At 33.0% G+C, this 24,265-nt stretch overlaps 2 protein-coding genes across 2 annotated transcripts; both read left to right on the top strand.

Moving 5' to 3' along the window:
* Window positions 1–242: 242 nt before the first annotated feature.
* Window positions 243–6,722, top strand: LOC131851485 (cytochrome P450 9e2-like). Its single transcript, XM_059201990.1, has 10 exons — window positions 243–445; window positions 1,386–1,549; window positions 1,926–2,063; window positions 2,295–2,497; window positions 3,105–3,240; window positions 3,592–3,687; window positions 3,905–4,126; window positions 4,228–4,328; window positions 5,647–5,815; window positions 6,516–6,722. Exons 1-10 carry the CDS (start codon window positions 246–248, stop codon window positions 6,680–6,682), a joined length of 1,596 nt encoding a protein of 531 aa, XP_059057973.1. The 5' UTR covers window positions 243–245; the 3' UTR covers window positions 6,683–6,722.
* A 3,387-nt stretch (window positions 6,723–10,109) lies between these two features.
* LOC131851484 (cytochrome P450 9e2-like) lies at window positions 10,110–23,917 on the top strand. Its single transcript, XM_059201989.1, has 11 exons — window positions 10,110–10,155; window positions 11,540–11,742; window positions 12,947–13,110; window positions 13,651–13,788; window positions 14,894–15,096; window positions 18,317–18,452; window positions 19,356–19,451; window positions 20,493–20,714; window positions 22,295–22,395; window positions 23,081–23,249; window positions 23,731–23,917. Exons 2-11 carry the CDS (start codon window positions 11,543–11,545, stop codon window positions 23,898–23,900), a joined length of 1,599 nt encoding a protein of 532 aa, XP_059057972.1. The 5' UTR covers window positions 10,110–10,155; window positions 11,540–11,542; the 3' UTR covers window positions 23,901–23,917.
* Window positions 23,918–24,265: the final 348 nt, after the last annotated feature.

Here is a 24,265-nt window from a genome sequence, read left to right on the forward strand (position 1 = left end):
TCGTGGGTTGCATTCGCGCGTAAAATCATTCGAATTTATGAGTATGGTTGTTTGTATCGGTGTAGGTGTTTACCAAATATATATATTAGTTGTCTAGTACCCATAACACAAGCTCTGTTTACCGTGGGACTAGATGGCCTTGCGTGAATAGTGCCGGGGTAAAATAATAATATAGAACCTTTCAAGTTTATGCACCAAATAAATGATATACATTTCTTAATTTCGATCTCATTCGTTGTCAGGTCATGTTGCTCCTCGTGTGGTTTGTGACTATTGTTGCCGCTTTGGTGCTATACCTTCGCCAGTTACACTCCAAATTCTCCAACAGTGAAGTAAAGCATTTTAAGTTTGTTCGAAGCCTGTGCGACTTCGCCAAGATCATACTGCGTGTTAACCACTTTACAGTTGATCTCCACAGATACTATGACAGCTTTCCTGAAGAGAGGTTTGTAGTTTAGTATAATCATCATTATCATATGCTTTTTCCTTATCCCATTTATTTGGGGTCGGCGTAACATGTTTTTCTCTTCCATTCATCCCTATTCGCAATCATCTCAATATTGACTCCATTTCTTACCATATTATCTTTCACACAGTCCACCCTTCTCATTTTTTGCCTTTCTCTGCCCTTATAACCATCCACGGTCACATGTAACACCATCCTTAAAATATTATATTCATTCCTACGCATTACATGTTCATACCATGACAGACGATTACTCTTTAGCCCCTGCGACACCGGCGCCACTTTCATACTTCCTCTAATGTATTCATTCTTTATCTTATCCATTCTTATAAGACCGCACATCCATCTCAATATTCGCATTTCTGTTACTTGCAATCGTCTTTCATCCGTCGCCTTCACGGGCCAGCACTCTGATCCATACAAGACAGTAGGCCGGATGATATTGTAAATTTTTCCCTTAAGTTTAAGAGGAACAAGTGAGTCACATGTCTTCGTCGTAACCTGTCGCCACTTCATCCATCCAGTATTAATTTTATGCTTTAAGGTTCGGCCTAATTCGCCATTGCTTTGGAGGAGTGAACCTTGATACCGGAAATCGGAGCAAATCGGCATTGAAGCTCCATTTAGCGATATAGCAGTATAATAATACTATTATTATAAACTAGAGTTCACCCGAGCCGTCTGGAGGGTCCATCCGGAGGACTGTCGTTCCCGCCATCTCGCTCAGAATGAGAAAATTAATTTAAAAAAAAAAGTGATGACTTTAGTTTATTTGAATAAATATTTTCTATTTCTATTTTATTAAAAATTCAGAATAATAGCCATAAAAAAAAAACTATTTCCACAGTATTTTTTTACGCAATTGGTATTAGATTTCATGTTTTTGTATTGTATTGTTTTTTTATTATTCTATTTTTAGGTTTGTGGGGAAATATGATTTTCTTAATCCAAGTATAATGCTGAGAGATCTTGATTTGGTGAAGAAAATAACTATCAAGGATTTTGAATATTTCTTAGATCATCGGGTGTTCGTAGATGATAAATTGGACCCATTCTTTGGAAGAAACTTATTTGCTTTGAAAGGTAAGTCCGTGCTTTGTTTAGTGTGATTTCCAGAATAATGCTTAAATAATTTATTTTATTATTTATTTTGTATTTAATATTTAATTAACATTCACACAACAAAATTAAATAAACGTTTTACAAGATATATATTGCATTGAGAAATGCCACTACATAATAGTATCTATATATTAATACAAGAAGCAAAAACTTTGTACTCCTTTTTGCGAAGTTTGGGCGAACGGAGGAATATGTCATTTTGCATACTTGTAGTTTATATAGGTGGTAATTGGGCGTGAAAGAACGTGTCGTGTAAAGGCAATTGTTTATTAAATATTACTGATTAACTATTAGATAATTTACGTATTAACATACATTTATACATAATTTATTACAGGCCAAGAATGGAAGGATATGCGGACAACTTTGAGTCCAGCGTTCACCAGTTCGAAAATTCGACTGATGGTCCCGTTCATGAACGAAGTTGGTAATCAAATGATACAAGCTCTTAAAGCGAAGATCAAAGATTCTGGGGGTAATTATTATTTACTAATTAAAACACTTAAATACACAATTTAGAGTAATTTAGACCAATATATGCAGTATACAAAGAAATTACTATATATGTTCGAAATGACAATAGCACGCTTTTAACACTAATTTTGAACCTTCGGAATAGAAAACATAGTCTTTTTTTAAGATCTTACTTTGTGTTCAGCGTATAGCATCATTAGTACTCTACTTAAATTAATTATTTTCTGTATAGTGGACTACATTGACATTGAGAGCAAAGATCTGGCAACTAGATACGCTAATGATGTAATCGCATCCTGTGCGTTTGGATTGAAAGTAAATTCTCACGTTGATGAAAACAACGAATTTTATGAAATGGGAAAAAAAGCCACTACCTTCAAATACGCTCAGATGCTCAAATTCTTTTGCTTCATCTGCTTTCCAAAGGTTATGGCGGTAAGTAATATTTATTAAGATGTAGATATAGATGAGAACGCCAGGAAAAGAGAGAGAGATACGATCTCTCAAATTTTACTGGTTTATAACATTAGTACAGATAACGATTAGAAAAGCACCCTGGCTTCGCACGGGCGCACAATATACATATGTAAAAAAGATCATGTGTTCTTATACCTTTCACCTGGCATCAGCACCACCAATATCACTACATCAGGTGATGCTTATGCTACCACGAATACTTGGCAAATCGAGAAGAAATATATCATGCCTCTATACTCAGTTATTTCATTGCCATGTCCAATCTTGTAAAATGCAACACAATTGTGTTGTGGCAAAATGCGCAAAGCAGCAGTTCGGCAGCTAATATCCGCGAGTCAGAAGTAGTACGAATTCTGTCAAGCAAGACAACATCTTACCTCTCCCGAATGGCAATGCTTGAAACCCCTTAAACGTTGCCAAATCAAGAGCGTCACTAAGTGACATGATCCATTATGTTGTCAAAAAAAATACAAAACCAATGTCTTCTATTTACGATGGGTGTGCCATCTTAGCTCATTAGCTACATAAATAAAATTTGGTACATTATTCGATATCATTTTTTCAGAAACTGAAAATTAAATTGTTCGCTGCTAACATCAGCAACTTCTTCAAAAACATCGTCCTCAATACAATGACGACGCGAGAAGAATGTAACATCGTTAGACCTGACATGATACATCTTCTAATGGAAGCAAAGAAAGGCACGCATTATTTTAGTTGTTCTCTCACGGTCTAATGAAATGCTACCCCGACTTGGATCCATATGACCTGAGTTCAAATCTGGAAGATACTAAAAACTTTGCATGCCTATTTATTTTTGTTACTGACTCTTCTGTAGAAGGGACCGATATCAAACCAAAATTAACCCGACTTTGAGAGTGATTAATCCGAGAGAGAATGTCGCAGACATTGAATTCAAATGATACTTAGCGAAATAGAGACATAAAATTTTTCGTTCACATTTAGAATGAAGTCGAAAGTTGGGAACGCCCCTGACTAACCCAGTATAGATAATAGTCATGAATATATATTAATTCAATAATTATTTACAGGTAAACTAAAATATGATGATAAAGTAACACAAGATTCCAATGCTGGATTCGCCACCGTCGAAGAGTCTTCTGTTGGGAAAGAAGTTGTAAACAGAGGCAAGTAACATCAAAAAGACAAATGAATAGTATCGTCGACCCTTAATCACCTAAGCATAAATATGTAATAATTGATAAGAATAAATTGATATTGAGATTTAAATTCTTATAATAATATTACCTTTTTTAAGATGATAATTAAGAACATGAGAATCTCAATTTAGTTACAGAATATGATAGAATATCATGTTATAATATAAACAACATTTTTCAACAGTTTGGTCCGACAGTGATCTAGTCGCTCAAGCTGTTATATTCTTCTTTGCCGGTTTCGAGTCGGTATCCTCCGTTATGTGCTTTGCTTTGCACGAGTTGACTATCAACCCTGATGTACAAAAGAGGTTGGCAGAAGAGATAAAAGAGAATGATATAAAAAACAATGGCAAATTTGATTATAAGTCCATTCAGGACATGGTCTATATGGATATGGTACTTTCAGGTAAGAACAGAGAAATAGATGATATTTTAATTGCATAGACAAAAATAACAAATAGTGGTGTAAAATTAAAAGATTTAATTTTTTTAATGTTTTCTTTTCAGAGGTATTAAGATTATGGCCTCCAGCTATTGGTCTTGACAGGGTGTGCATCAAGGATTACAACTTGGGCAAGCCTAATAGCAAATCCACTGAAGATTATATTGTAATTAAACACAATTTAAAGCTATCTACTACGTCACACTTACTTGATATTTATCATTACATTTCGCCCAATTTACATAATATATTTTTGAATCATATATATAAGCTATATTACTGTAAAGTTTAATTAAAATCTGTTCAGTAGTTTCATACATTCATACAAACTTTCGCTTCAAAATGTTCTGTAGTTTTTGCGTGAAAGAGTAACAAAAGGATAGATGTTTGTTACTCTTTTACGCAAAAACTACATACATCCATACTCACAAACATTCGCTGCCATGACTGTTATCCTAGTTGGTGTAGTCAGGAACATTATCAACAGTTGATGCGTTTTTAGCCACATTGCACTGATGATATATAAATTTAACTGGATTCTAAACAAAATTTTTGTAATCCATTATATTTCCGGATACCTCGGGTTGAAGTCGCTTACACAGTTAGTCAGAAATAGAATCTAAAGGGTCTGCGGTTACGTTACAAATTGGATCATCCCCAATTACAGGGTTTACAGGGTTACTTGAAGTATGAATTAACAATCCTAATGAAAATCTGATATTCAGGATCAAATTCAATGTAAAGGCTAGTATATATGAATATAATTATCAAAATATGATCTAGTACAGATCATATTTTGATAATTACATTCATATATACTAGCCTTTACATTGTATTTGATCCTAATGACAAGCCTAATGTATAAAAACTATTTTTCAATAGATTTGGTTTAGGATAATTTTTACCGGAATCTTTGACAATCATTACGGTTTTAATTTATATATGTGCAAAGATAATGAGACGAAATAGGGAAGTTTTTATATGTAATGAGAATACCAAAGAAGCTGACGGTCAACCTGATGGTAAGTGGTGACCGTCGGGAACATTATTTCAGATGACTAAGATGACATGTCTCTCAAAACCATCATTTCAGATGACTAAGATGTCATGCCTGTAAATTCACTGCAAAATTTGATACTACAACCAAAAGCGTCTCATGTAGATAATAATAAGAGTAATGCATAAACATTCTTCAAAATATTACGTTCAGGACCATTGTGTATGGAAATCATTGTGGTTTTTATTCATGGTAAAATCTGACCCTATAATCGAAACACGTATGGTACAGACAAGAGCAATGTATGACCGTCCTTCAAAAAAGTTTAGGACCATTTTGTATGTATATTTTAGGAGGTTATTTGTTATTGTAGACCAAAAAACCAACAGAGAACTTCGAAAAGGAGAAGTTGCTCAAATTGAATCTTGTTTCTCTTCTATTCTTCTTTTTCTTACACATACTTCCTTTTTTCTCGTTCTACATATAGATAAGGAAAGGCGAAATCCTTGGGATTCCAGTGTGGGCAATACACCGAGACCCTAAGTACTTTCCAAATCCTACAAAGTTTGATCCAGAACGTTTTTCAGAAGAAAATAAAGACAAAATACAACCATTCTCATACATGCCATTCGGACTGGGCCCAAGAAACTGCATTGGTAAGTAATAAAGATAAATAAATAAATAATCCTGTACAATTAATACAGCGCCATCTAGTCCCACGGTACACAGAGCATGTGACTTGGGTGCTAGACAATTGATATAAAATATCTAAGTAAGATATTTTTTTTTGTAAATACATAAGTAATATATATCACCCAGACCTATATAACCAGTCATACTAATGAATACAAATATTTGCACCGGGCGAGGAATCGAACCCGCGACCATCAGAAGTTAAGCGGTGTGCTAAATCGCTAGACCACCGAGGACGTCAGTATAAGGAAATATATAATAAATATGCTTAACTGTCCGTTTGTTTAACATCTGACCGGATCTTAATAAAGTTTGACGTAGAGATAATTTGTGTGTCGTAGGTTAAAAAAATATATTTGAGTATATCTATCAGTTGTTTAGTGCCCATGACAATAACTATAATATATGTACACACATCGCGGGAAGGCATTGGATGCGAGCAGCGCAGGACCGATCGTCGTGGAGATCTTTGGGGGAGGCCTATGTCCAGCACAGTGGACGTCTTCCGGGCTGCGATGATGATGATGATGATATACACACATGCCTACACTGGCAATTAATACATTCAATTAATGATTTGACAACTGGCATTTCTTTAAATAGAAAAAAAGATCAATGAACTATTGAATCAACCGCCTATTAAACCTCATGTAAATGATTCAGCTTCTAGATTCGCTCTGTGCGAAGTGAAAGTGATGCTGTACCAACTACTGCAACACATGGAGCTGACGCCGTGTGAGAAAACATGTATACCGACCCAGCTGGCCACGGACACGATAAATTTACGAATCAAAGGAGGCCACTGGTTACGAATGAAGATCAGATCATAGATTTAGGAATGAAAAATACCAAATTAGTAATTAACTTATATTCTTTACATTTATTTGTAATCTTTAATAAATATTTTTAATGTGTGAAGTCGAAATTAAATATAGTTATTCTGATTTTATTAATGTAAATTGTGTTTTGGATAAATTCATAATAATCTTCTGTATCTACTGTTTGCTGCTGGGCAATTAAATAAACAATCCCTCAGTTGTAGAACGTATAGGATTTAATATTCCACAGAGTTACGTGAGAAGTGTCACCCGTTGACGTGTCTGACTGTTTGCAACTGCGGTGGTACGCACAAGTCACGCTAGTAATTGTCCCACTGTTTGAGAATTGCATCTATTAAACTAAGATGCTTACGAATACACAGAAGCCTTGCCTTCTATCTACACATATAAATAAAATTGGAGTATCTGTTTGTAATATTGAAATAACCGTTTTTTACTACATGCATATGAATATGTATAGGGTACATACACCAAAATATTTTTTTTTACAATTTTCGTCTGTCCCTTGTCTGTTTGTTCCGGCTAATCTCTGAAATGGCTAGTCCGATTTTGACGGGACTTTTTTTGGCAGGTAGCTGATGTAATAGGGAGTTACTTACCTTACTTTTATATTACAAAAATAAATTTAAATTCCACGCAGACGATGTCACGGGTACAGCTAGTAATAAATAAAATAAGAATGTACCAGTCTTTATACAGTTAAGTATAATAGTTTTAAAATTGAAACGACAATTAGCAGTAAAACAGAATAGCAAAAGGAACATTAATAATGTCGATTACTGGCCTCATTATGGTACCTATCGCTGACTACCGCCCTCATTATAATACCTACAACTTATTTCTGCCAAAGAACAGCTTGCTTTATAAACTGCCTTTTAATTTTAAGGGTGATATTACGGACTGTGCGTAAATTACAAGGTACGAGAGCCTTAAATCAATAATACCTATTAAGGATACGGATACGGATACTATGCACATACGGATAACATACGGTTTATTACGAAATATGCTTTAATGGAACTGGTATTAAGGCTTACAATATGATACAGAAGGATCACAATCACATGCGATTTCACTTATATAAACATGTACAATATTAGTTACATACAATACTTCGACTTAAAATTAAAGCGACAAGTGTGATCCGCAAAGGAAGAAGAAGCAATACAAAAATGTCGTAGATAATTGTAGGAAATTCTCCAGAGTTCTCTAACAAAACACTCGTTTACAATTATACCCATTTGCAGGTACGTGAATATAATAATAAATAAAATAAAAATAAAAATGTGATTCTAATAATTGTTATAATAGAAACTTTTAATATAGATCGGGATGTAATTTTAAGCAACCTGTAATAAGAAGTGTAAGGATTAGTAGAATAAGAAGAAAAAATCAATCATAGCGCATGCTGCCAATGAATGCCACAGTGCTGTGCACTTGAAATGATAATTTCTTATAATGCTTCCATATTGGCCAAGAAAATAAAAGAAATGTAGTTTTCAGAGGAGGCAATCGGGTATTTCAGATTTTATTGTATTCAATAATAAACATGAAATTAGATGAAATTTAGTTTTGAGAGGAGGCAATCGGGTAATTCAGATTTTATTGTATTCAACAATAAACATGAAATTAGATGAAATTTAGTTTTGAGAGGAGGCAATCGGGTAATTCAGATTTTATTGTATTCAACAATAAACATGAAATTAGATGAAATTTAGTTTTGAAATGAGGCAATCGGGTAATTCAGATTATTGTATTCAACAATAAACATGAAATTGGATGAAATTTATTTTTGGAGATAAGGCAATCGGGTAATTCAGATTTTATTGTATTCAACAATAAACATGAAATTAGATGAAATTTAGTTTTGAGAGGAGGCAATCGGGTAATTCAGATTTTATTGTATTCAACAATAAACATGAAATTAGATGAAATTTAGTTTTGAAATGAGGCAATCGGGTAATTCAGATTATTGTATTCAACAATAAACATGAAATTGGATGAAATTTATTTTTGGAGATAAGGCAATCGGGTTATTCAGATTTTATTGTATTCAACAATAAACTATCCCGATGTAATTGTCTATGTAATTCATATTTAAATATTTTTCAAATTCATACATCTACTGATGTTAAAAATATACAATTGTGTTTCTTGCCAATACTGCTCAAATGAAACAAAAGCTAGCTGAACTTTTTTTATACAACTATGGTGGTAATCAAGCATGCGGCCTATCTAATAATACCCTAGCCTATGGACGAAAATAAAAAAAAATATGATTGAAATGTGTAAAAAATGCGTAAATAAAACCTACGTACCCCGTCTCTCGAGAAAATCTCGGCAGGTAGTTCTTTCTACAATCTAAACGTACATGAGACGAAGTTCCTCTGACACCGTACAGTCCGAGACCACTTAAATTCAACATGTGGGGAAATTCCCAGTCGATGGCAAACGGTGTGATGGTAAAAAGTAGCCTTAGGCTACCATGTCGAACAATTCTTCAGAACACAAAGTGGGCGGAAAGATTAAAAATAGTTATCTAATAAATGATAGAGATATTGAGTGGATTACATATATAGTAGTAAATATTATTTACTTCGTTCCGATTGCAGTTGCACGTTACATACAAACTGTTACTTAGCAACAATACTTATTTTAAATGTGATGGATTATACTTTTTCTACTTCAATCAATGTGCCTAATACGGTCCCTTAATCCATTACATTTAAGACATTCTACATCTCTACATTTAAATAACATACATAATATAAAACAATATACAGAAGAGTAAACAATAGAACTACTAGCAAAAAACATATCCAAAATTAAATCTGTTAAAATACTAATAATTTCTGTTGGACCTATAGAGATATTGAGTGGATTACATATATAGTAGTAAATATAATTTACTTTCGTTCCGATTGCAGTTGCACGTTACATACAAACTGTTACTTAGCAACAATACTTATTTTAAATGTGATGGATTATACTTTTTCTACTTCAATCAATGTGCCTAATAATAAATAATAGCGTGTTCAGGTTACAAAAATCTAACTTCAATTGCATCATTACGGATTACTCAAACACTATTTGTCTAGTCCAGATAAAAAATTAGGACCACATGAAAAATACCAGCTATTAAATAAAAAAAATTTAGAAGAAATCTGTTCACATATAGAAAAGGAGGTAACATGCATAAAAAATACAGTCGAATTTAATACTTTCAGTTTTTTGAAACAGGGTTGGAAATTAAATCTACGCAGTAGCAATAGTAGTGGTCTTTTCGCTCCCAAATATGCCACTTAAGTACAATTTAAATTGAATAAATTCGTCATACACAAGTTGATTCTACGCAGTGTTGTTTGAACCCTGACAAATACAATACGCGTTAGTTTATATCGCGGTGTGATTGATTTCTATTTCTATAATAGAAATATAAAGTTCTATAAAGAAATCCAGATATTGTAAGTGTTATCTATTGTTTGTTTTTTTATTTTATTAATAAGAAATAGATTTCGTTATCCAGATATTGTAAGTGTTATGTCTTAACTATTGTTTTTTTATTTTGTTAATAAGAAATTGAATTAGTTTTTTAATTTTTAAATGTATTTTTATTTACGTTTTTTAAAGTTTCTATGAATACCGAATTGAATACATTGTTAATTATGTAACATTAAAAAAACAGTGCTTTTAAATGTCGTAGTTTTAACAAAGTTTGTTATGGTATGAATGTGGCGACACGGCTTCCGCTTACCATCAGGCGAGCCATAAAAAAATAATAAGTACTCAAAGTATGTAAAGTAGTTATTAAGCAAGGTCAGAGGGACGAAGTTCCGAGCAAAAGCTAATATATGTCATTAGTCTTTCCAAACTGTAGTTGTAAACAACTCTATTTATTTATAGATATTTCATATCTTTATTTACTTGAATGATTAAAAATTAAACAACACACTAAATAAGGACAGACATCGTTAACTTATATATAGAATTATATATTTTATCTACCTAAATAACATATGTACATGGCAATAGTTGTTCATGTAGGACAAAGTTGAATGACAATAGACGTATGGCATATGGTAAGAGAGGCGCAGAAGACCCGAATTTAGACTATAAAATTCAACGATTCTCTAGATCCTTAGTTCCCAAAGTGGGGACTTAGATCCCTAGGGGCCAACAGAGACAAGAGGTCCAGGTGGCTTGACAAAAAAATTCAGAAGTATGCGGTCCACAAAAATTTACCTGCTTTCAATAGTGAAGAACTAAAATGTTGGTTTTACTTCACTGATCAATGCAGACAGACAATATTTTAATAAATTCAGCCACTATTACTTAAAAACTTGCATAGTCCATCTTTTTTTGACATCCACAGCACAATCAATGAATCAATCAATTAATAAATTCTTACATTTTTCGAAATCTATTTATTTCTGGTGTAAACTCTGCCGCAACGCAAATTTCCGTAGTTCTATTATTCTAAAAACTTGACTTGAAAAAATTACTTTCACAAGTCGAGTTTTAGGTATATAAGGAGACATTTGTTTGTCAGAGACTATTTTCAAAATTTAGCTACATTTTTCTAAATTCGCTTAATTCGATTTGTAAAACTAGCTAAATTTTCCAACCTCTAGATTACAGATAATTTCAGATCGCGTTCGCAGATAATGACTAATTTTGGAAATATGATAGAAGTGTGACGAAGTTTGGTAGAAATGTATGTGCAGGAAGTCCTTGCAGCGATATTTCTACAATATTCCCAAAATTCGTAACTAACAATTTATTTTAGAACCTCTGTTTTCGATGATAAGGGGCGACCCCAAGTAATGAGAAATGATATTAATTTTACAGACCATGTTATTCCTACTCTGGTTGGTAACTATTGTCATCGCTCTCGTACTGTACTATCGTCAAGTTTATTCAAGATTTAGGAGATGTGGCGTGAAGTACTTCAGACCTATCCCAATACTGGGGAATTTGGCAAGAACCGTGTTTGGGCTAGAACACATGGCAGACGATCTTGATAGATATTACAATAACTTCCCTGATGAAAAGTAAGTCAAAGATTCCCTGTTGAAAGGTAAGATTATGCGTGATAATTCACAGATAACATTAATTGTAAATAGAGAGTATTGTGGCCTATTGTGGAGTTGATAGGGTCTACCCCAAATATTATATATACGATTTTGGCAGACACAAAAAAACTTTGTGTGTCTAGATGTTTTCTAGATATATAATGTATTACAGTATTTATTCAAACATGAGTCTATTTATGTATTCCTATCATATGTATTGTAACCATAAGACAAGCTCTGTTTAGCTTGGGCAACTGACGCTACGTAAGTCATCTGCATCTGCTGTGGCGCACCATTCTATTAGCATCAATTAAAAAATATATTAGCTGTCTTAATACGTCCATCTTTTGCGTGCGAATCGGCTTTCACGCAAGAAACCATGAACAAGTAAATGTAGACAAAGAAAACGAGAAAAACCGCGCAAAGTAAAAGTAATTAGAATATAAATAGAAGTAATTGATAATTTACAAATCTCAAACGTATCTTTGGAAAATTACGTTACGTAATAAGAAAGAAAATTTTGAATGAAAGTGTGATGACATGAAACACGCGCGAAAGAGTGAACACAAAAATATTTCAATGTAAGGACCTCACGACTGCGCGTGCTGGCGTTTCGGGGCGAAATCGCGCGCGCACCTGATCGTGCATTAAAGAACGTGTCATGTAAAGGCAGCTGTTGCATCTATATCAATATCTTATATTTATAGACTTTACACGACATGATCTTGCTGGATAAGCTGGAAATATTTATAATCTTGAATCATTTCGCGCAATCAAACGCGAAAGAGCGAACACGTGGTACCTATAAAAGCAGCTAAAGATATAGAAATTTCCTGCTTATACAGTAGTAAGGTTTACATTTGCGATATTATAGCTGGGGACTCAACTAGGATTTAGTATACGCTGTTTCATAGTAATCCAACTTTAGCTTACAAATAACTTAAGCTGTGAACGGTCTAAGGGAAAGCCTAATTCTTTCTCTATACCAGTAAGTTTTATTAAGGTACATTTTATAAATATTTCTTATTTTTATAAGTTTTTAACAATATTGCCATGAGGTAATAAAATGCATGATTGTAAGAGAAGTGCTACGTAATTATTGTTTGTACTTTTATTCCTGTATGAAGATTTTTGAAGTTGAAATTTTTAAAAAGTTTATAAACTTCTTCTATTTATTGTCCAGGTTTGTGGGCCGATTCGAATTCCTGAAACCAATGCTAGTTATGCGAGACTTAGAACTTATAAAAAAGATTACGGTGAAAGATTTTGAATACTTCTTGGATCATCGAACTATGGTTGACGAAGACACTGAACCTTTCTTCGGAAGAAACTTATTTTCAATGAAAGGTATATATACATAGATCATATTATAACGACTCTTAACCTTTTATTGTAGAGCAAAGGTCACTAGCGTTAGGGGAGAAATACTAATAATAATAATAATAACTCTGGATACTTCACAGCGCCATAATTGGAATTACTTGGGACTTGGGAATTGATTGGGACTAGCCCGATTAATTCCCAAGTCCCAAAAAATTCCAATTATGGTTATGAACAATAGAATCTATTATATAAGAAAAAGAATAATTGATTATACTTCCAATAAAATTAAATAAAAGGAGAAACATATGAAAGATACTAAATTCAGTATGGGGACCAGGTTCAGCGTATCTCGACAGGATGCTCCTGCGCGGCACTGGTGTCCAACCAAACCATTTTCTCCCTAATTTAAATATATAAAAAATCTTAAGCCTTTTCTCATTTCATTTGGGTTCGGCTCCAAACCTAATATAATAAATAATATAATATAAAAAATATAAACTGAAAACAATAAAAATAAAAACTTAGGTAGCATCTAATATATAACACAAATAAAATCTTGTATAGGTCAAGAATGGAAGGATATGCGGTCTACTCTAAGCCCAGCATTTACCAGCTCCAAGATGCGACTAATGGTACCGTTTATGGTGGAAGTTGGTGAACAGATGCTGTTAGCTGTAAGAGCTAAGATTCTGGATTCAAAAGGTATTGATCCTTTCATAATGTTATTATAGCTTTTAGTCTGCCTTGAGAAATCCTATTTTTTACAACTTTGAGATACACTGCAATGCTATGTGGTCATATAAACAATTAGAAGTTCCTTATTTTTTTACTTTGTTTCTTAGTGACTATATTTTAATCTTATGAGTATTCTTCCTAGATTTTTTTTATAATAAAAATATCCCTGAACAAATCACATAGATACATCTAGTCCCATAGTGAACAAAGCTTATGTTATGGGTACTAGACAACTGATATAAATACCTACTACTATATTAGATATTGTTTTTTGTAAATACATACATAATACACATAGAAAATTCCCAGATTGATATAAACAATCATACTTATACTTATATATATATATGTTTGCGCAGTGGACATGTTTTATGGCGTGGTTCGTTCCCGCAGCCATCGGCGGAAGTACAGCGATGTTCTAAACCACTAGACTATCTAGGCTGTCATAAGAAACAAATGAACAAACTAAGTGAATAAACTGTTTTAAACTTGACGCGGTCATTATATATACGTATAATTAGTAATAATCACGGAAATATCGGGAACTCAGCAAATAAATATAAAACGTGGTAAGATCCCGTGATTTTTACTAATTATACGTATAAGTGAATAAAATCTTATTTTTCGCATTTTTTTTTATTAATAATGGGATTGCGCTTGGTCTTACCTCATCTGATGGTAAATGATGGCAATACCTAGGATGTAGCGCGCTTACCCAGAAGATATCTATTCACCATAGACTTGAAGAATCCGGGGTTGTATGGTGTTTCATAATAAAATTAATAAATATGCGTTGTTATAATTTCTCTCATAATAGAATAACAAGTAATTTACTACTTAATGGATTTATGTTACTTTGTTTAATTCCGCTACAATCAGCATGTGTGACCACAAATATTCAGTATGGAAACGTGACTACCGATACAATTTTCTCTAATGGCCATCAAATTTCACTGAAGCGGAATGAAATAAAATAATATAAATGTAATTAGTAAAGAAATGGCATTCCGCAAAATAACACTTAAATCGATAAAATATAAACAAATAATTTCTTATTATAATATGTTTTCAGAACAATACATCGATATTGATTCTAAAGAGATGACTACGAGATTCGCTAACGACGTGATCGCATCCTGTGCATTTGGCATCAAAGTGAATTCGCACAAAGATGAAAATAACGAGTTCTACCATCAAGGCAAGAATGCAGCACAATTCAAATTCTTACAGTTTGTTAAATTCCTTGCAATCAACTCGTTTCCCAAGATAATGAAAGTGAGTTTATACACTATTTTTATTAAATGATAATTTGTCAAATGGTATTAACTTTACTTTATGAGAAGTTGTCTGTGTGACCTTTTTTCACTCTTCACTTCTTATCATTTCAGTCGCAAAGCAGTTTCCTTTGTACGCTAGCCCGAATAAATTCGCATAGTTTCAGAGTTACATGATGCTTTATTTATGAAAATAAATAACTATAAAGTAACAGTAACCTAAAAGAACATATACACAACAATCTCCACGAAATAATTAATAATATGATATCTAAATTTTCTAAGTTTAGACTCTAAATTAATTTCTAAACGCAACCTGGTTGTTTACGAACATTATAGGAAGGAAATTGTTTTTACTTAGTATATTTTCCTTGAAAATGCTTTAATTGGCTGTTTAAACGTTCCTTGGACATTTACAAATATTTCTTAACTAAAATGAGTCAATTCGGTCCAGCGGTTTTCGAGTAAATAACAGAAGTAAATTCAATTTTAAATATAGTTCTAGAAGTACCTAATTAACCAAAAATTTCACTCTGTACTAAAATAAGAAAGAAACTCATCATTGTTCATCTCAGAGAAAATATCGTTGCACAATTATGTATAAAAAATAATAAACAAGACAGAGGTAACAACGGGCGGCTAGGCAGAAAAAATAGAGCAGTCTATTTCAAGATCTTAGGATGTAACAATAATGGCAAATGTGATATAAATATAAGTATACATACAAAATACAAAATATTATCTATACATATAAATAAAATTGGAGTGTCTGTTTGTAATATTGAAATAACCGTTTTTATAACATGCATATGAATATAAATACGGTAAATACACTAAAATAACATTTTTTACCATTTTTGTCTGTCTGTCTGTTTGTTACGGCCAATCTCTGAAATGGCGGGACCGATTTTGGCGGGACTTGTCTTGGTAGGTAGCTAATGTAATAAGGAGTAACTTAGGCTACGTTTATTTTAGAAAAAATATTTTATTAAAATTAAGTTCCACGATAATACGAACGAAACGAAACGAACGAAGTCGCGGGTTCAACTAGTTATAAATGTTAGCATATTTCATGTAACAAGATGTTATCTTTAATAAGGAAGATCAACAGGAAGGTCAATAAGAAGTCGGTCACAAATAGACGTAGCACAAGCACATTTAATGTATATGACATTGAAACTTAACATGATGTTCGTGTACGCTGATTCAAGACAATTGTTTTATAGTTGTTTAATTATTGATATATTTATTTATGATAATATTACATTTGTTAATAATAAAATACAGTAGCTGAAGCGGAGGTACCTGCTGTACCTGATGAGTCAGAGGTAATGAGGGTTTTATCAGGAAAAATGCGGAGATAAAAGAAAATGCGACTAATACGACGATGATATATAATAGAATGTTACAAAAAGAATATGTCAAAAAATATGATTCTAAAATTAAAAATACTATAAAAACCCGTCAAAGAGTTCCCTGCATATTATTATTAGATTTTTTTTATAATTTCCGCGCTCTTATTGATTTATATTGTCTACTAGCTGTACTCGCGACTTCGTCCGCGTGAAAAGAAACTATTTTTCTAAAATAAAAGTAGCTTAAGTTACTACTTATTTCATTAGCTACCTGCCAATAAAATTCCCGTCAAAATCGGTCCAGCCATTTCAGAGATTAGGCGGAATAAACAACAAGACAAACAGACAAAATTGTAAAAAATGTTATTTTGTTGTATTTACATTCATATGCAATAAAAACGGTTTTTACAATGTTACAAACAGACACTCCAATTTTATTTATAGGTATACATTTCGTTTATATTTACCGAGAAAATCGCCATTTGACCATCCACTACGTCTTGTGTTGTTAATTTCTCATAAAGTTTGGTGCTTATCTCAGATTTTTACTCGTAATAAACGTTTTTAATACTTACATTATTTTGTATGTTCAGTCTGAATTCGAATAGGAGTTGGTCAACTAGTCAAGCGACTAGTCAATATTCTAGCAATAGCCTAAATTTTACATTCATATGCAGTAAAAAACGGTTTTTACAATGTTACAAACAGACACTCCAATTTTATTTATAGGTATACATTTCGTTTATATTTACCGAGAAAATTGCCATTTGACCATCCACTACGTCTTGTGTTGTTAATTTCTCATAAAGTTTGGTGCTTATCTCAGATTTTTACTCGTAATAAACGTTTTTAATACTTACATTATTTTGTATGTTCAGTCTGAATTCGAATAGGAGTTGGTCAACTAGTCAAGCGACTAGTCAATATTCTAGCAATAGCCTAAATTTTACATTCATATGCAGTAAAAAACGGTTTTTACAATGTTACAAACAGACACTCCAATTTTATTTATAGGTATACATTTCGTTTATATTTACCGAGAAAATCGCCATTTGACCATCCACTACGTCTTGTGTTGTTAATTTCTCATAAAGTTTGGTGCTTAACTCAGATTTTTACTCGTAATAAACGTTTTTATTTCTTGCATTATTTTGTATGTTCAGTCTGAATTCGAATAGGAGTTGGTCAACTAGTCAAGCGACTAGTCAATATTCTATCAATAGCCTAAATTTGTTGCTATATTTCAATAATCCAATTTTAAATATTTAAAGGGAATTAAAATTATTCAGATCAGTAAGGTTTCCAATGGGAAGCCGCTCAACATGACAGCATCACAGAACATACTCGCTTATAGTCCTGGGACTGATCGCAAATGTACTCAGTCAAAAAAAAAATTAACAGCCAACCAAATTGAATATTATGCGTTGCGCTGTCTCGGTGTATATTGATCAATGCGTTACAGTAAACGATTGATTGATGATATTGTCATTTATATTTTAGTTTGACAGCCTCGGTGGTCTAACGGTTTAGCACATCGCTTTACTTCCAATGGTCGCAGGTTCGATTCCTCGCACAGTGCAAATATTTGTATACATGAGAATGATTAATTGTATCAATCTGCATGTTTTCTATGTATATTGTGAAGGTATTTACAAAAGAAAATATCTAAGTATTTATATCAGTTGTCTATACGAAACATAAGCTTTGCTTACCATGGGACTAGATGGCGCTGTGTTAATTATCAAGGGTTATTATGTATATATATTTACAGTACGTATTATTAACCACAAAAAGTACGCACCATTACATCCCTAAATATTTTATATCTACATATTTTCTGAATTAATTATGAATGGATTTTTTCAGACTTTAAAGATAACATTTTTCAGTGCAAAAACGTCTAGTTTCTTCGAGAATATAATACGTAATACTATGTTACATCGAGAAAAGAACAACATCATCAGACCAGACATGATACATTTACTCATGGAGGCTAAAAAAGGTACTCGTTAAAAATTGTCCCAACTAAAATGAAAGTTTTTTTTGGTTTTATATAGAGATCTCACTCATATTCTTTGTACGTTTGTGAAGATCATTATCGTCATCATTACGTAGTATAACATAAAGTCGCTGTCGCTGTCTGTCCGTCCTGTTTTAAATATTGAAGCAACAAATTTTGAAGCGGTTTATTTTAATAGAGTATATATAATACATGTACACGCGGGCGAAACTGGGGCGAGTTGCTAGTATATGTATATTTTTACAAACGTACAAAGAAATTGAGAGAGACGCTAGAGACTGCAGCATGTGTTTACATCACTATATAAGTTTTTTTATTATATATGCTAAGTGTGCCTGCGGTTTCACCCGCATCAAAGTAGCCAAGTGTTATTTTGATATATCAGCTATATTACTGTAAAGTTTCAAAAAACAACTTTCAGTAGTTTTTATGTGAAAGAGTAAACGCGAAAGTTTGAGACTATATATTACTCAAAACTACTGAACGAATTTTGATGAAAGTTTACAATGCTATAGGTTATACATCAGAATAACATATATTATGTAATTAAAATATATTATATAATTTGGGTGAAATATAGTGATAAATATCAAGTACCTAAGTATCAAGCAGACGAAATTGTGCGGATCAGCTAGTTATAAATATCTATACTTAAACGGGCTTACGTTTGCCGGCACGGTAACCAGCATCCGGCACTAACCTTGGTTACGAGCTAGTCGAACATCAAAAGGTCCATCTTCTCAGTTTAGTTCTTTCTCGTCGTTCTCATCAAAATTATTAGTACATGTCATGTAAAATCATTCCATATAACTCGTTTAACTATATTAATTAACAGTTTAATGTTTAACTATTTTTTTAAGTATACAGTATTTTGTAATTTTACAGGGAAATTATCACACGATAGTGCAATTTCACAAGATGCCAACGCCGGTTTTGCTACCGTAGAAGAGTCGTCGATTGGAAAGAATATTGTGGACAGAGGTAATCAGAACATTTAGAAGAATAATAGATCAAATTTAAGAAAAAATAAACGGGACCAACACAGAACTCAGTTATATTTATTTCAAGGATTATTATGAAAATCAGTTTATACTTTTAATAAAGATTGGTTTGTAGGTTTTGTTATTAGTGTGATTTATATACACCATCTAGCCAGCGCCATCTAGACCCAAGTTAAGCTAGCTAAAGATTGTGTTATGGGTACTAGATAACTGATACAAATATATAGATAATTTTTTTTCATAAATACATACATATTATTTATTGCATACATACATATTCATTTCTTGATTTAATTATTTTAGAAATATGAAAGCGTAGCGGTTTTTGTATTGATTGATGTAAAATGTGAATACTATAACTATCAGATGGCAATTGTAAGTAGCTATGACGTGGTCTAGTGTTTTGAGTAGTCATGCTCACTAAAATGTCCAGACTTGTGCGGCGTGGTGGGCTGGGTCATTGGGCTCCCTAAAATTTGGTCGAGCGCAGTGATGGCTGGCTCATCCGTCATACTCGTGAACGGGTGCTGCTTGTAGGGTCTGGTCTGCTCTAATCGCTATGACTGATTTCCTCTTATAAATTGTTTAACCAGTTGGTTATATATTAAATATTTTTTTCTATTTGAGTATTTAATTCAATTAGTGCTAATTGGTGGTTTGTATTCACACATTTAAACTTAAAAATGTAAAGTAATAATAAAATTATGTAAAAGAGCAACACGCTAGTTTCTTGCTCCTTCTTGCGATGAGACATCTTTTCTTATGAGCGGTAGATTAAAAAAATGTAGTGACTATTCAAAAGTGCTTCAATGTAAGTTTATTTGAATAAATGATTTTTTATTCTATTCTATTATACATAGAATACACCCGATACAAACAATCATACTCATGAATACAAATGTTTGTACTGTGCGAGGAAAAATTGAATTAAACCGCTAGATACCGAGGCCCTCATAATTACACAAAATACTTGAAAATTTTACTTATATATTAATAGTGTTTTTTGACTTTTCTTTATTAGCTTGGTCAGAAACTGATATAATAGCCCAGGCTGCAATATTCTTTATTGCTGGCTTTGAAGGGGTATCCACGATCATGTCGTTTGCACTGCACGAGCTGGCTCTGAACCCTGATGTTCAGGAAAAACTGATAGAGGAAATAAGAGAAAACAATAATCAGAATGGTAGCAAATTCGATTACAACAGCGTTCAAGACATGAAGTATTTAGATATGGTAGTTTCAGGTAAGAAAGTAAACTCTAGTCAAAATAGAGAGAATAGTACATAATCCTTACTTCCTTAGTATTATAAATGCGAAAGTAACTCAGTCTGTCTGTCTGTCTCGCTTTCAAGCCAAAACTACTGAACCGATTTGAATGAAATTTGGTACACAGACTAGCACGACAAAACTAATTGAAAAAAAATTAAATTTGGTACACAGATAATTTAGAACCTGAAAAAGGACATAGGTTACTTTTTAATCCAAAAAAAGAATTGAAAGGTTATATGGAAATATCGCCAATTTACACGGACGAAGTCGCGTGCACATCTAGTGTTATACATTTTTTTATCCCTAGACAATTCACACAACACCATGGAGTCCCAACCTAAGCAGAGCTTGTATTATGGGTACTAGACAACTGATATAAATACATGGATACATTTTTTTTGTAAATAAATACATATTATACATAGAAAACACCCAGACCGATACAAACAATCATACTCATGAATATAAATGTTTGTACCGTGTGAGGAAACGAACCCACGACCATCGGATAGTAAAGCGGTGTGCTAAACCACTAGACCACCGGGGCTGTCTAGTGGTTTAGCACATATGATAAATATGATCTACCGAGTGTCTGTGAACAAATGATTACATAATTGCGCCTTTACACGTACATTCTTTCACGCGCGAATCTTCTTTTACGTAGGAGAGAATGTGCATTATAAATGTAGACAAAGAGAAATAGAAAGACCGCGCGTGGCACCAGTTCTTCAATCGCGCGAGCTGTAGCGCCTTTTGTAATAACATTGCAAAATAGCGTGTGTGACTATGTAGCTAATACATAATTATAGAATTATTAATCACTACACAGTATAAAATAAAGTCGCTGTCGCTGTCTGTCCATACCTATGTATGTTTAAATCTTTAAAACTACGCAACGGATTTTGAAGCGGTTTTTTTAATAGATAAAATGATTCAAAAGATTTATATATATAATACATGTACACCCGGGCGAAGCCAGGACGAGTAGCAGAGTTTATAAATGTTAAACGTGACTTTGGAAAATAATACATGTATATTAAAATTTTAAATTATTACATGATACATTTAGATTAAAATACCTAAGGATATGTTGGAATTACCCTTAAATAAATTTAAAACATCTGTTAAATCATATTTACTGAGCAAAGCCTATTACTCACTAAACGATTACTTGAATGACGAGTGTGCATGGCAATAGTTAGTCATGCACTGAATTTTAATTTAATGTTAGACATAGACACCTATATAAATATACATTGTAAATAAACTGGCTTTAAAAAAAAAAAGTAATTCAATTGAGTTTCTTGCCAGTTCTTCTCAATTGGATCTATATACGGAACTGGACGGTAGGGAAAAAAATAAAATTAGAATGAAAAAATTTGACGTTCATAAGCGGCTAAAATGTCCTACATGAATAAATGATTTTTGAATTTGAATTTGAATTTTATGCGATCATTCGCGATTGCGCGCGCAGGATTTCCCGCGATAAATCGCACGTGCGCGTGAAGAAACGTGTCGTGTAAAGGTAGCTATAAATTAATAATATATTTCCAGAGGTGCTTCGACTATGGACGCCGGCTGTCGCTTTCGATAGGGTGTGCGTTAAAGATTACAACTTGGGCAGACCTAACGACAAAGCTACTGAAGATTATATTGTAAGTAAATTTTATAAAACCTGCTTGAATGACAAATCAGTTGACAGACCACTTTATTAGTTATATTTGAATAACTACACAAATATTTTTTATATATTTGTGTAATTATTCAAGATTTACTATTCAGGACTAGTGAGACGTCTCGCCTGTCTTGTCCTGTAATTTCACTATCTTATCTTTACTTTTGAACCGAGACTTCTAATAATGTTGCAGCGGTTGAGATACGCGTGACTTTTTAAAAAGTTTACCTCTGGTTAAATAAAAAAAAATATATATTAATCCCACCAACTCGATGAGCTCCATCACCAATAGGGATAACGAAGAGAAAATCTAAGATTTATACAGACTTTTATCCCCTATTTTATCCCCTTAGGGATGGAATTTATCAAAATCCTTTCTTAGGGCGATGCCTACATCATAGTAGCTTTATGCATGGACAGTCTCAGTCCGATCGGTTTAAAATTGACAAAGTTTCATACAAACTTTCATCCCCTATTTTATCCCCTTAGGGATGGAATTTATCAAAATCATTTCTTAGCGGATGCCTACGTCATACTTCATACTACTTGCATGCCAAATTTCAGCCCGATCTTTCCAGTGGTTTGGGCTGTGCGTTGATAGATCACTTGTCAGTCACCTTTGAGTTATATATATGTATTTAGATTTTATTGTTTAAATATTTTAGATCCGCAAAGGTGAAGGCCTTATAATACCAGCCTGGGCGTTCCATAGAAATCCAAACTACTTTCAAAATCCTCTAAAATTCGACCCAGAGAGGTTCTCTGACGAAAATAAACATAATATTATTCCCTTTACATATGTACCATTTGGACTGGGTCCTCGGAACTGTATAGGTAAGTGATCATTAATTACTTATATAGATTTATACATCTTAATATAGTACCTATAAAATAAAGTCGTCGCTGGTCTGTACGGTTAGATCATTAGATCTTTTAAATTACTCAACAGATTTTAATTTACTTTTCCGTAATAGATAGAGTTATTCAGATGGTTTATACGTATAGTATAATTATAATATCTCTGGACAATTCACCAACGCCAACTCGCCACTAAACTACTAGAAATAGAACTGCTAATAGAATACTTAAATATATTGTTTTTATAAAAACATATGCATAATGTAAATATAAAAAACCCAAACTATTATTACCAATAATGATTATGAATACAAATGTTAGTATCATACGAAGAATCGAACTCTCGACCATAGGAAGTCAGGCGGCGTGTCCGTTAGACCACCGAGACCGTCAAATATCATAACATCTAATTTAATGTTGTTTTTCTTTTGAATTCAATTGCATTCAACTTTTTTAGGTTCCAGATTCGCGTTATGTGAATTGAAGGTAATGCTATATCAAATACTTCAAGATATTGAAGTGGTGCCGTGTAAGAAGACTCCTGTTCCGGCCAAGCTGGCCAATGGCACATTCAACGTACAAATTAAAGGAGGTCACTGGGTTCGGCTCAAAATACGACAAAACTAGCGACCTGTCCCGACTTCGCTCGGGAGAAATTGCTGTAGGGAATTCTAATTTTACTAAGAACAAAATACGGCATATGGTGTATAATGTATATCTCAAATATTAGACACACGCGCACAACTCGTCCGTTCCATTCGCGAGCTGCTCATATAATGCCATTTTAGTCCGATTCGCTGTTCATAGGTCGCCATTTTGTTTCACTACTCTTGAAGAACCATGCCAACACTCAGAGAGACAACACACAGAGACATAAATATTTTGGTCTAATTCGCTGTTCATAGGTCGCCATCTTGTTTCATTACTCTTGAAAAACCGGAAGTGATAACACTATAGATCAGAGTTCCTCAACTTCTTTCACGGACCCTCAG

Source organism: Achroia grisella, unplaced genomic scaffold, assembly GCF_030625045.1.
Source record: "Achroia grisella isolate CSIRO2021 unplaced genomic scaffold, CSIRO_AGI_Agris_v1 utg784, whole genome shotgun sequence".
NCBI lineage: Eukaryota > Metazoa > Arthropoda > Insecta > Lepidoptera > Pyralidae > Achroia > Achroia grisella.